This window comes from Falco rusticolus, chromosome 4, assembly GCF_015220075.1.
Source record: "Falco rusticolus isolate bFalRus1 chromosome 4, bFalRus1.pri, whole genome shotgun sequence".
Classification (NCBI taxonomy): Eukaryota; Metazoa; Chordata; class Aves; order Falconiformes; family Falconidae; genus Falco; species Falco rusticolus.
In genome coordinates, this window is record NC_051190.1 from 86,487,665 (window position 1) to 86,502,279 (window position 14,615).

General features: G+C 37.2%; 1 protein-coding gene across 2 annotated transcripts in view; it reads left to right on the forward strand.

Moving 5' to 3' along the window:
- The window catches only part of CNTNAP2 (contactin associated protein 2), a 1,157,745-nt gene that overhangs the window by 370,639 nt on the left and 772,491 nt on the right, over positions 1-14,615 (forward strand). Inside the window, exon 3 of one of the 2 annotated variants that reach the window (XM_037385402.1) lies at positions 7,735-7,928. In XM_037385402.1, the coding sequence (XP_037241299.1) occupies positions 7,735-7,928 (194 nt within the window). Of the gene's footprint in view, positions 1-7,734; positions 7,929-12,077; positions 12,567-14,615 lie in introns of those variants that run through there. The other variant, XM_037385403.1, reaches the window with a different exon arrangement.

Here is a 14,615-nt window from a genome sequence, read left to right on the forward strand (position 1 = left end):
TCTTGCCAGGGATATGACCCAAGTTGTTAGGAAAACCCCAGTGCTGCAATGCATAAACATGCAATGAAAGATTTGTGTCCTGGTACTTGAAAAGGGGGTGTGAGGCAAGGGAGATCTCTCTGCTCTCTTCCTTGTCTCCTGTATGCCACTGCGCTTATTTTGTATGCAAGGGGTTTGTATGCCTGGGTGCAGTGATCCATTGCTTTGCCTCAACTTTCTGTCTAGAAAACAAGAAAACACCTCATGGAGAAGAAGCTGCTCAATGCCTTGAATACAGATGATGCGCACAGAATATTTAAATCTCGTCCAAGTTTTGTTTAAGATTCCATTAGGATGCAGTTGTGAATGAGCTTCTTTTTGCATATGTAATTAGAAAGCAGAACAGATGGGAAAGGCATAGTTTGAAGTGATGTGTTCATTAAAATAACCAAAGCTGCAAAGTGTTTGTTCCCCAACAGTGGATTCAGGATATGAGACTCCTCAGGCTTACAACTTTTTTTTTTTTTTTTTTTTCCTGCTTTGAGTTTGACAACTGTGAATGACAATGAGATCTCTTTTGCATCATTTTTATTGTTAGATATTACCACTATTCCTTAGGACAGATTGATCAATCATTCCCTCGTATGTGGTTTGTGCACAGTTAAGATATACTAGGAAGCGGTGGGTATTAAGAAGCAGACACTACATCAAGGGATTTATTTTAATTGCATTTACTGTAAGAAAGATCTATTGGGATTTTAAAAATAATATAGTGATTTAAATGTTCTTTTAAAAAGGATCTATGTGGACTGTATCCTGATAAATACTCTTATCCCTTGGGTTATTTCTACTCTTAACTTTGACGTTTTTAAATTAAAAAGAAATAATTTTAAGAAATATAATTAGGGTTCCCCCTCCCTTGTCTATTATTTGGTAGAGGGGAAGTCTGCTAAAGTTAGTCTAACAATTTCAAAAAAATATGATAAAGTGAATAAGGGCTAATTGTTATTTCCTTCCCCTCCACGCCGCCCCCCCCCCCAAAAAAAAATATAAAAAATCCTTAGTTTGAAGAAATGAAGGTGATACTTTATGAGAGGCTTTAAGCCACACCAAGGAAAGACACTTGTAAATGCCACTAGAAACCAGTAAAAACATTTCCAGTGAGTAGTAATTGGCACTGGGTAGGCTGGTGTGCTACCTCAGCCTTTCAGAAGTCCAAGTTGATGCTGATACTGGCCTCTCCGTAGACTGACAACTCTCAGCTGCTAAGATGAAAGGCTACATTGGGGAATGAATGTTGGATCATTCCAGTCTTCTGCTATACCTTCAAAATGAATTTTATCATGTGTGCCTTGTAGGGAACCTAGAGCTTTGAGTCTTGCTGGAGCCCAGTTCTTGTTGCACCTCTGGAAAGCTGCTGTGGAAACTTGTTGGGAGTTAGGCCAAAGGTTGGGTCTAATTTTCCAGTTTTTAGTAAATGTAGTCTGATTTCAGGTAAATTCTAATAATGAATTCTGGAGAAGAAGAAATCTAGTTGTCATTTCTGTCCTCCTCTTCTCTGTGGTATTTAATTTTTTTACAAAACAAATATTGGTAATTTTAAATAGAGGATGATTACAATCATGCTGCTCTTTTCTCAGTATTTCTGCCTTCAAAAGAAGCAAAGCTGGTATTTAGAAGCAGCAAATAATGAAATAGTTCATTATTTGCCCAACACCAGCATTATGCATGGCCTTGTCCGCAATTCCACGGTTGCTGTTACGTGCTGGAAAGAAGAGCTCTTCAAACATGCAAAAGCATATCCCTACCCTGAAGACCGGGGCTGGATTACAAATCCAAATTTTGCTAGAACAGCAGGTGGGTTCAAGAAATGTAACAATGCATGCTGTTAATGATGAGGAATTCAAAAAATGTTTCTCTGTACCAATGTCAGGAGAAGATTGTTTTAATTACAAGTGAAGCCTTATATGAGGACTGGAGTCTCTTTGTTAGAGGGCTCTACCCAACAGAGGGTTGCTTTATTAGCAGCCTTTATTCTATTATTTTGATTTATTCTTTTAGTGAGCCTTTCTCAAAGCAGCTTGAAGTGCAAAGTGTTTAACCATCTGAGATGTCTGCATATGCATAACATTTCTCATGTGACGAGACCCCTTCGTGCTATGATGTTATTTGCTCAGTGTAAAGTCAGGCGTTCTACTGTCCGTATGCAGTCTATACCTCAACGCTAAAATGCACCGACACGAAGACAAGCAAAAAATTGAAACAGCCACTGATGTCCTACTTAAGCATAATGTGACTAACAGTGCAGGGAGATTTATGTTGCTTAGGAGTTTGGGGGGGGGGGGGGTTGTATATTCTTTTCTAGAGTGCTGTGGAAAATGGCTGCCAGTATTTTCTCTGAAGTGCAGTGATTGAATGATCTCAGTATTTCAAAGTTTTCCTTTTTGTCTTGATTTATCTTTTATGTAGAGGAATGACAAGCAATGTCTTGGAAAATAGCAAGGTATCAAACAGTATTGATTTCATGCTATTGCAGTGACCTAGAAAGTGTTATTTCTCATTGACAGATTGGGTTGTGGTTTTGCAATACAAATAAGCACAGACTGTTTTGGGTTATTATGACATAATTATTAAAAAAGGCATATTTTTGGTTTCCTTCCTGAAAGGCTATAGAAATTTCTATGATTAGATAAAGTAATCCCTTGATTTATAGCTACCAGAAATCCTAAATCTTCTATCTATAGCTTTTCATAGTTTGTTTTCTAATGAAATCTCTAAGGACCCCCTCCTTATTTTATTCATGTCATTGAAACCTAATATTACTGATATGAAAATACTAGAAAACTCAGCTTGCTGCAGGACTGGTATTTTTTATTTTGTGATTTGAAGTAGGGAATGATGAGCAAGTGTTACCAAGAAGGAATGATTTTTTTTCTAGTGCAAATTAATCTGTCCCGTTTCAGTCATGAATGAAGATTAAAGTGCCATTTTTTAAAAAAAATGCAAATTTCTAGCTGAAAAGAGACAGGCATTTAAAAAAGGCATCAGTGTTTCTCTTCTTAGAGATCTGTAACCTCAGTAGCATATGACAGTTCAGTTAAAAACCTAAAATCTATAAGCAGACCCCAGCTTTGCTACTTACTGATAATATATCAGGGGAATGGTAAGAAAGTAAGTCTAACTCACCATGCAGGCTTTCTTTGTGTGCAGAAAATGGGAGCTAGCTCAGTCAACATTGAATAGGGAGCTGAAATGTATAATTAATTAAAAGGAAGTAATTATATGTGAAATTTTGCAAAAATAGACTCACATTGACTTGAATTCTTTATACTCCTCGAGATATAAAAAGCGCCATCTTTTGCACGTGTAATTTAGAGATAGGTTATGGCTTTCATGTCATTTTCAGTTCCACAGAATGAACCTGGAGAATAAAATCCAATAGAAACATGAAAGGCATTGGGATTTTTGTAATTAAAAAGTCTTTGAACTTCAAATGTTATAATGATGAAAATACTATTTTTTAGAAATTGTCTTTATGTGGTAAAAAAAAATAATGAAAACTCTATTTTTACAAGTTTTTAACATTCTGAATGTAGTTTTATGTGTCTTCTGCGTCAGCGAGCATGTATTTCAGTAGTAGATCATTACACGTTCGGTCCGACTGCAGCAGGAACAGATGAAACGACTTTTTGTAGCTTGTTGCGAACGTAAAGCTTCATGAAACCTTTCATAGCTGCCTTTTACTGCAGGAATGCTCCTGCTGGCGTTCCCGATTAAGACTTTAAGGCTTTTCTGTGCAGGCAATTTTCTTGGCCACGTGCTCGTTGTTGATGTTACTGCTGCTGCCGCAGTTCTCTGGTGTCCGATCTCAACGGTCCGCAGTCATCCTTGCTCAACTTGAAATTAGTTGCCCTGTTTGTGTGGAGTTGTGTGTAGTGCTAGATATAGTAAAACTAAAAGTATTCAGTGACTGTTTTGATGCCACTGAGACAATTATTTTTGCCACTGCATGGGTGAATATGTTTAGTCACATAAAATTCTAGAATAGTATAAAAACAAAAATAGGAAGCAGATATATTCTGCGATTGTATTTATTGTACCTCTGCTACCAAAGAATCCCATAAATGCTGCTTACCTGTTTAATAGAATTAAAATATATGCCTGTGCTTAATATCTTTTAAATACTTTGTAGCTGTCATATCTTTCTAAGAATTGTTTGTTCTCCTGTTGATTTCATAGTATATTGTGGCATTTGGCATTAAAAACCAGTACATGAAGTTAAACAGTGTATCATATTACCCCCCCCCCCACACACACACACATTTATCCAATGTTTTGGTTTTTTTTCTTCCATAACAAAAAGTGCAAATAATGCATGCCATAAAATTCAGAATATAGCCTTTAAACCATTAAAAATAAACAGTTTACACCACGGTGTGAAGAATAACACTGTGAATAGCATTTATTTAACAAACTTAATATAGCATTGCTATTTCAGTACATAGTAATGCTCACTGAAAACTAACATGCTGTCTTATTCCTTAAAGATAGTTCATTAGTCTGTCATAATTTATTGGCCATAAAAGTAAGCATATTTTGAAAATAATGCCATATTGTGGAAATCAAATTTGATTTCCAAATTTGCCACTCTTTTAAAAAGGCAAAAATTGTTAAATAATTTGTCACTAACTCATCTACTCCCAGTTCAATATCAAACTAATTTCTTCGTTTCAGTGGAGAAGCTAGTTTTTATTCAGCGAAATATTTAATGATACGCTGAGCTGTGAGCGTGTGTGTGTTTCTGGGGAGGTGAGATTTTTGTACCTGCTTAGAGTGAATGGAGGCACTTAAATTCCTTTGATGAATTCAGGGCCTTTGCGAGGATTTCACAGCGGGGACAATTTTATATAATCCAACTATTTTATAATTTATTTGGAGTGTGCACCTGAAAACAAAGAAGGACTTTTATTAATCCTTGAATGAATAGAGGTTACACGTATCACAAACAAAATGAAGTAATCTGTTCCCCCCAATGACACAGCTTGATGAATCAAGGAGGAAAGGGAAACTTTTAATTGTTCCCCACTGGCTGCCTCTGGTGGATGGCTGCCGCCTGCCCTCCTGCAGGGGCTGGGCCCTGTTCCCTTCACATACGGGTCTGCTCAGCACCAGGTCTGGCTAGAACACAACATGTTTCTCCTTCATCCTTTTGACTATTAATTTACTTGCTTGGAAAAGCTGGAAGGCAAATGCAAAACTGAGATAGAGAATTAGGTCAAGAAACCAATGGGATAATATTGTTTGCTGCTGTCTGCAATATTGACTAGAAGTCTTCTCTTGCTTATGCAATGGTTTTAGGGCAGGCTTCTTGCAATACACATTTTCATCGCTTGGCCTTGGCGTGACTCTTGTGTCACATATAACTTTGTTCAGGCATGATGTGAAGAATGTTTTCTGCTGTTTTTTACATTAAAAAAAAAAAACAAAAAGGAAAATATGAACGTTAGCGTTATTTTTTGCAAACTTTTAAATGGATTTTTAGGTACAGACTTTTTGAAACCTATTTGCGATTTACATTGCATGAGTCTATTTATTAGTTAAAGGCAGCCAAAATCTCAGCTCAGTCATATGAATGTACTAAAAGAAAAAATAATGTTGTTTTATAGTTTTTTCTTTTAAAAGTATTTAACAAGATCTCCAGGTTTTAATGTAAATCTCCTGCATAACAGAATTGCCTGCATAAATGAAAAGTGTAAAAACATAATGTCTATTTTAGTCTTCTTACAGCCATAATATATCATCCTTTTTCAACAATCGTGTGGCTGAAGGACATGTTATTGATGGTTTTTATCAGCTCTATCTTTCATAATAATTTTTGAATACTGACATTATAACTTTTTCTGGAACTGCCAAAGTGTCCTTTTACAGGGGTGGCTTCTGTACGGGGGCGGCTTCTTAACCTTTGTGCCATCACTCTTAGAGATGCCAAATGGGCAGGGATGGTAGGGTAGGGAGACAAAGTGGTGTCTCAGCTATTACATCAAGTATGTAGAGCTAACTCTTTCAATCTCCTTGCACAGTAGTCTTGAATAATCTAGAATCTATTTTTTAAATAAGCAGTTATGATTTGCTGTAATACATAGAGCTAGTTTGAATTTGGGAATGTGTTGGAATACTTTTTCCTGCAACTGTTTTTAGTAAGGGTGGTTTTGTTGGTGAGTTTGTTGGGGTTTTTTTTGTTTATTTGGTGTTTTTGGGTTTTTTTGTGTGTGTGTTTTGTTTTGTTTTAATACCATTTAACTATTCCCTACCCTTAAGGTATCCTGTTTATATTGCTGGGTATAATTACCTGTACCGCAAGGGCAAAGCATCTGTTGTCAATCTCTACAATTTTAACAACTTAGATGTCATTGGCATAGTTCTACACTTTTAATTACAACGAAAGGCAACTACTTATGACATCGGATGATGCCATTGATATCACAACACGTTCATGTCCTGTGACCTGCAAACTGGAGCATCCGTAGCAGCTGAATGAGTTTTAGAACTGTCTAAGACTGAGGCAATGCTGCCGCCTAATGATGGGAGTACATAAGATGCAGTATAGCAAAGAGTTGCTTGCTTGGCAAGCGGGCTAGGCTTGTAACATCAATTGAAATCTATAAATTAAATTAAAAGCAATAAAAATTAGCCCATGGGCCATACGATGTGATTTCATGGTTTGCCAGGCTATTTATTTGGTTAAAAAATAAATAATAAAGAAAAAATCTCCCTGTGTTCACTGTAAATCTGTAAAGTTTTTTTCTTCATCTTTAGTATCTGCTATAAATACAAAGAGAATGATTCCCTACTCTTTTTCTGTATTGATCGATTTTTTTTTGTTTCTTGTATTGAATAATACTTATCATTATAATATCTATCTTAGAGTTTTAATCATTCTCTGCAGTATCCAACTACAATTTTCCCTTAATGTTTTTTTTTATTTCAGAAGAATAAGAAATTGCATTAACGTCTTAATACTACATTTATCTGTGCATCAATGGCCTTATTTATCTAGAACAGTTCAATGTAGTCTAGTGGCTGAGAAGAATTTTGTTAATAGTATTGCTATCATTAATTCATAGAACCATAAAAAGCAATAACACTTCTGTGAGACATCTGCCAAAGTCATCTGTGACAGCTTGTATACCCAGCAGATCAAAACAGGATCCAGCCCTGCAGTACGTGCTCCTTTTTCAATTCTGCTGGTAGATCTTTCGATCTGTGCACTATAGTGAAACAGGAAAGCAGGGAGCTTGCTCTTATTTCCTCCCGTTTTAGCTATATTATCTCTTTAATGTGAGATGCTATTGAAAAGGCATATGAAATCCAAAGATTGTTATTGATTTGTGCCAGCTTACTCTGACAAAAGATTTCATGGCAAATTGGTCAACCCTTGAACAATTATAATTTGGCAAAAACTAATAAACTGTAATTAAGGCATTATAAAGGCATTGGTTCGTTAGCAGACAGTCCATTAAATTAATATAATTATATCATAAAATGATTAAGGCAACAGAGTTAATGCATTTGAAGCCTATGCTAAAGACAATTTAAAAAGAAATGTTCAATCATATTACTCTTGTATATCTTCACATTTTTTTTGGTATGATATTCCTCTCTGCTCGACTGCCCTCTAGCACTCAGCATCTTCATGTGTTCACTTCAAAGGGAGTGTTTGAGGTCTAATCTGTCTCTTCTGTTCCAACCCAACAGGTGCAGGAGGCTGGTCACCATCGGACAGTGACCATTACCAGTGGCTACAGGTGGATTTTGGGAGCAGGAAGCAGCTCAGTGCTGTTGCCACTCAGGGCAGGTATAGCAGCTCGGACTGGATCACTCAGTATCGGATGCTCTACAGTGATACAGGGAGAAACTGGAAACCGTACCACCAAGATGGAAATATCTGGGTAAGTCGTTGGTGACAAATGGAAGCGTATGTTTGGATGTTGTTGGGTGACTGTGGTTTGGGCAACTCTGTACCTTGTTCAGCTCTTCAGTGTTGGTTTTGTGAGAGCAGAGCAGAGCTTGGCTCAGAATGCAGCAGTTCAAGCTGGAGCTGCTGTCAGGAAGCCTGTCCCTGGGTTAGCAAAGCCTGTTTGGGACGATTGAAAATCTCAGAACATGAGGTTATTTGTTGGTAGTCAGTCCTTCATCAGTCTTGTGCTTTGGCTTTCCTTTCCCTGCTGTTTCTTTTTAGTAATTTCACGGAGTAAATGTGACACACAAAAATAGCTCTGAAAAATCTGTTTTTAAACGTAACGCTTCAGAAGATAATTTATTCTTTGTGTGTATGTGTACTGGGGACAGCAGTTTGACCATGTATGTATCGTTTTCCATATAGGTGCTGTAGGGATGTGCTGGGTTTGGCTGGGAAGCAGCTAATTTTCTCCATAGTAGCTAGTATGGCCTGTGTTTTAGATTTGTGCTGGAAAGTGTTGATAACACAGAGATGTTTTTGTTATGTTGAGCAGCGCTTGCACAGAGCCAGGGGCTGTTTTGCCTCTCCCACAACCCCACAGCAAGCAGGCGGGGGTGTGTGTGTGGGGGTCGGGGCACAAGGGACTGGGAGGTGGGGGGACAGCTGGGGCTACTGACCCCAACTCATCAAAAAGATATTCCATACCATAGAACATCGTGCTCAGATTATAAAGCTGGAGGAAGAAGGAAGCAGGGGACGTTCAGAGTGTTTGTCTTCCCAAGTAACCGTGACACGTGCTGGAGCCCTGCGCTCCTGGGGATGGCGGAGCCGCTGCCTGCCCATGGAAGTGGTGAATGAATGCCTGGTTTGGCTTTGCTTGCACATGTGGCTTTTGCTTTGCCTATTAAACTCTCTGTCCTAACCTATGAGTTTTCTCACCTTTATTCTTCCAACTCTCTCCCCCATCCCACCGCAGGGAGGGGAGTGAGCAAGCGGCTGCGTGGTGCTTAGTTGCCACTTGGAGTTAAAACATGACAAGGGATATTTATGCTATAATAATTTTAGGAAAAAATATATAATTTGGGTCTGGGTTTTACATTTTTTTGTGGATAAGCTGATAATTTCATTCTTGCTGAAAACAGTAGCCTTCCGTTTTGCTGACAAAATGATGATAGCTATTACTTGACATGCCTATCCTTATAGCAGTTTTTTCAGATAGCTTTTCTTTTTCAAAAGTATACTTTGAAAACAGCAGAATGCTGTCATTATTTCTGAAATCAAATTAAATTGATTAGCTTTTATGCCTCATCAGGAAAATATTGTCAAAGCATACCAGATTTAACATTGTGCTATTTTGGATTCACGTTTTTGCCAGGTGCTTCTTTTATTAAAGGTCTGTTATTAAAATGAAAGTCAAATATAGAGCATAAGGTGAATGGTTTTATCTGTATAAGAGAAACCCGCTTAATATGTGGAGTACATAGAGGCAGTAATTTTTTATTACAGCATTGATTTATTGAAAAAGCCTCCTCCATGTGTCAGATAGGATTCTGAGACAGAAATTAAAGCCGGGGAGACAGACAGGAGTGAAGAGGAAAACGTCGGGTGCTGCTTTAGCCTCCTTAGGACTTGGTGGTATAAATGTTGTTCATCAGGGTAGGGGGGAGCTTGTCCTTAAACTTGATAAATATAAAGTTTCCCTTTTAAGGCCATTTACATACATAAACGTACATATAGCCTTTAGTGTTTATTTTATATGAGATGTAGAAAAGCTTCTTCAACAACCGCTGCTGAAATCATGAACATTTTGTCTCAGGAGGCTGGTAGATGGCTGTGCAGCTGGCTGAGTGACTGATACAGAAGGTAGGACAGTTAGGCTGAGGAAAATCTCCTCCTAGTACCTTGAAGGGAAAATCTTTTGGCAACACATGATTTGGTTGATTTAGTCACAGCTGTGACAGTTGCCGATGTGGTCCGCCGTTCTGAGGGTTTGTAGAAAGTCTTTATTCTCATGTTGTTTCTTAATACAGAAATACTGAAAGCTCCTTGGTGAAAGAACATTTTTTTTTCTCTCTCTTTATTAGAGGTTATGTATGTTTTTTGAATTCAGGGGGGAATACTGTTGGTCTGTTATTGAGCATTGATATCACTTGCAAAACCTGTGACAATTTCTGCAGAAGTCTGCTACTTCTCTTTGGAAGGCTAAATCTTTGGGATATACTTAGCAAGCTGGTTGCTCCAGTACTGCTGTTACTCATGTCCTGCAATTTTTATCCAATACTAGAAAAGCATTTAAAAAAAAAAAAAAAAAAAAAAAAGCTAGAGGTCTTGACACTACTTCTAACTTGCCTAAAGCATTGTTTCTGTTGTTGAATGCTGTCTGGGCCTTGGTTTAATCTGAAAAACACTGTGCTTGTTAGCTTTTAATGTCGTAGGAAGTTCCCAAGGCAGGGGAGGTGCCAGAGCGTGGAGAAATGGAGAAATACAGCTGTACTGTCATCGTAGTGTTGGGAGGAGATGGATTTCCCTGATGTGGCAACAAAGTGGTGCAGAACTGCCCATCACATTTTCCTCTTGGTGTTAGTTTGTACAAGAAATTAAAAGCAGCAGAAGCTGTGAGGGCCAGATCAGACCACATGAGCCAAGTGTCCAGCACTGGCAATTTAAATTCATAATGTCAGATTCTTCCTGACTGAAATGACTATGATGATCTTAAAAAGTCTCATATAATTCTGGCGCCCTTAGAAATCCTTTTTAGGAAGTATTTAGTCTTTCCCTTTGGATTTATACCTTTTGGAAGTTTTACCCGCAGGAGAAATGTGCTATGAAGCCTTTGATTAATGTACCTCTTCCATCATCCCCAAGCCTGAGTGTCATTGTTTCCTGACAATAGTAAATTTAAAATTAAAGGAGAAAGCAAAGAAAAAGAGGAAAAAAGTGCAGAGTTCAACAGTATTTAATGCTAAAGCAGTTATGATATCAAATGACACAGTCACAGGATGAGATATGGGAAACAGAAGGAAATAAAAATAAAGCTTGCTAGATGAGTTGGAAAAGAGAGCAAAGGAGAAATATTTTCCAGCAAAGATCTAGGTAGGACAAACCATGATAATCTGCATAAAATGCTGGAGTGACCCCCTTCTGTATGGATTAGTCAGGGAGGAAAAGAAGTTCTATAATTATCTCCTAAGTAGAAGAGAAATCAAAAGGCTCTCAAGAAGTCTGTGATGGGGAAAGTGCTTTCAAGGTGAATTTAGAGTAAGCTTCCCAGTTCTGTGAAATAGATATTCTGACCCCACCCCTCCTGGGCTTTTGGATATTTTCAGTTTCCATGAATTTTAATAAGATGAGTGAATTTGTCCTTTTTTCATAAAAAGCCTAGCAACTAGAGAATTTTTATCACCTCTCCTATGTTCGCTCTTGTAGTCAGAGATTCTAATTTTGATAGGTCATGAGGTTTCCCTTCATATGTAAATCCACTGGGATGTTTTGTGTACACAATATATCTTTGTTTTGGTGTAGATGCTCATTTTGGTGTCTACGTCAATACCATCCTTCTGTTTGCCTAACAAATACATGATAGGCATGATTCTATATGTAATACTGTTTCCATTACCTAATTCAGACACAGAATGATGTAAATGCCTCACACTAAGCATAATGCAAATATGTCTTATAGATATAACAAGAGAATACTGACGTTTTATGAAAACATTGAGACTCAGATTATAAGCATTCGTGGCAGAGGTTGAGCACCTCTAAGATCTAAGCCTTTTCCAAAGGGAATTGGAAGGTCCTTAGTACAGCTGAAGAAGTCTTATGAGGTGTCATCTTTTAAAATGTGATTATTCTAGTAGGACTTGTAATCAGCTCTCATCAATCTTCTTTTCATATTCTTGGGGATATCAAAGTCAGGGTGATGAAGGAGAATGTGTTACTGTAATTACGAGTTTTTTAAAAAAATACTGATGGGAAAGGTGGAGTGCAGACCCTTTGCACATGACCTCCAAATTATATTCTGTAGTTGACTTATCTTCAGCTTCAGCGAACTTCAGTGGAGTTGTAAAGATGTCAAGGAAAGCAGATTTTGCTTTTTTTACAGAAAATTTAGCCCTAGACCAGGTGGCTGCTGCTTCAGTTGAGCTGCATGTTTTTCTGGGTTATTTGTTGTTTTTCTTTCAGCTTTTTTTAAACTTGCATTGCATTACGCATATCATCTGCTTTTGTAGTATTTTTATTACTGAAAAGATATTGAGTCATCATATAGCTTTCACTATGAAGAATGATTTCTGGAAAGGAATTCAATTTATCTATTTACCTACTGGCTTTAAACACAATTTTTATTTTCTTTTTTTTTTTTTTTTAATACTGCTCATTCTGTTCCTTTTAAAGGTGAAATAATGAGAAGTCCAGTAAGTTAACTGTAAAATGAGCTTTGTGTTTTTCTGGGCACTGAGGAGCAGCATACTGTCAGAGAAATTCAGTCCATTAAATTAAATGCTTCTCGTTGGTGTTGAAGGAAGGAAGCTGGTACAGCACAGTGGATTTAGCTTGCATAGGAACTCCCAGCATTTCAGAGTATTTTGATGCAGTATTGAGCCAAAATTCATTGTGAAAAGAAGCACAGGTGAGTTGGATGATTAACTTTTTCAGGCTGTGAGAGACTTCAGATGTTTAATACTCTTGGGTGCCTTTGGAAATACCAACCATCAGACAGATCTAAAGTAACATCTTATGTCTAGGTAGATATAAGACTATCACCTGCAGCTCTACCTAGCTGGAATAACATGGGCACCATCTGCTCCGCATTTCTGTTCATCCTGACATGCTAATTCTGGTTAGATTATCCAGAAAAAAAAAAAAAAAATCTATAAGCCTTATATTCCCAGTACCTTTCACCTGCTCTACAGAGCATCATTTATAGCTAACCAAGGACTTACGTCTTACGGTACAATGATTTGTGTAAGGAACTACAAGTGAAGAAGAATAAATTCTAGCATACCCCTACTCTATGGACATGCAACAATTATTTGCTTTGCAAAAACTGTCACTGCTGAGAGCCACCTTATTTCCATGACCCTAAACTAAAGAGTAATGAAGGAATCTGTGAAAGACTTGTTGAGTTTGATACTTACAGCTGTTCTCTTTTTTTTGTGGGCACTTCATAAGGTCTTGAGTGGAAACTTACTTCATAGAAAGCTTTGGTAGATTAATGGGTTTATGGGCCTGGATTTTTTGCTTGTGTGTTGGGGTTTTTTAGGGTGGGTTGTTTTTTTTTTTTTTGGTTGGTTGATTATTTTTTTTAAGTACTTTTAAAGAATGAAATAATCTTATTAAATGTATTTAGTTTGTATGGCATTATACTGACTTACAGTTATGAAAACATTAAAAAATAAATATGAAATGTGATTAACGTGGTCTGTGACCTGCCATTTGCTGTTGCTGGGCTGCTACTGGAATATGAGATACTGTACAGACCTATTTAAACATGACAAAGTGGTTTGATATATTAGACAGTGCAGAAGTTTTGACCATTGGTTTTAGTGAGGCCCTGAAGCCTTTCGGGAATGTTGTGAATTTATTCTTGTTTTCTATTTAAGGATTCCCTGACCTATTCTGTCTGGAACAATTTTTATGTCTGGTATCTTGCTGTCTCCATAGCAAGGCCTGCAAGGTGACCAGTGTAATTTTTACTGGCTTTTAATTCTCCAGGTACTTTTATTACTAGAAACACCTCTTTTAAAATATAACTTTCCTTCCATGTGAGGGGGGTGGGGTGGGGTGGGGAAATCTCATCTTTTTTCCTGGATTGTCCTGTCTGCCTTTTCTCAATTTCCTTATGCCTTAGCTTGCCTGGATGTTATGTCCTTGAGTCCCTTTCTCCCATGCCTTTATCTTATAAAGATTGCTTCATTCACTTGCAACAACCAATATCACTTTTATGTGGGTGTATTGAGAGAATGAGGAGTTGTAACTCCTGCTGAAGTCGATATGTCTCGGCATTTAGTGTACATTGCTAACCTATACGTTGAGGGCCCATGACATAAAGGGTATGGATGTAGGAAAATATTTCTTTTGCTGTAGTGAAGCTAAACTCTCTTATAGATCTAATGTAATAGTCCCTGCTATTATGTAAATATATATATATATATATATAAATAAGAAAAATAAAGTGGTGATGGGACACGTTTAGAAATTTTTCGAAACCCTAAATAAAAGTACTTTATAGATAAACATCAGTGCTGTCCTCAAGAAGCCTGTTTCCTAATCTCCTCTGCTTTGTGTGGTAGTTATTAAGAGAAATTGTAAAAACTTTTAATGGCTTTAGAAAAGTACACTTGTAGTTGTCTGAAATATCATGGCAAAATATACCTATGCCACAGCCTGTATTTGTGTTAAAATAACAGAAGATGTTTACATGTTGGAATACTAAGAATAACACCAAATATGGATAAACAGTAATGCTGGTTTCAAATCCTGACTTTTCTGATAAGCAAAAATAAATACTTACAGGAGTCTAACTATATAATGTATTTCACATAGGAAGTTATGGCCACCTTATAAGACCTTCCAAACAGATTTTTGTTTAGACTTCTTGAAATTGCATATTTTGTACAGGAAGGAAAGACCTTTTATGATTTTTTTAGCAGAAATATGGATTAATGAATTTGTTTAT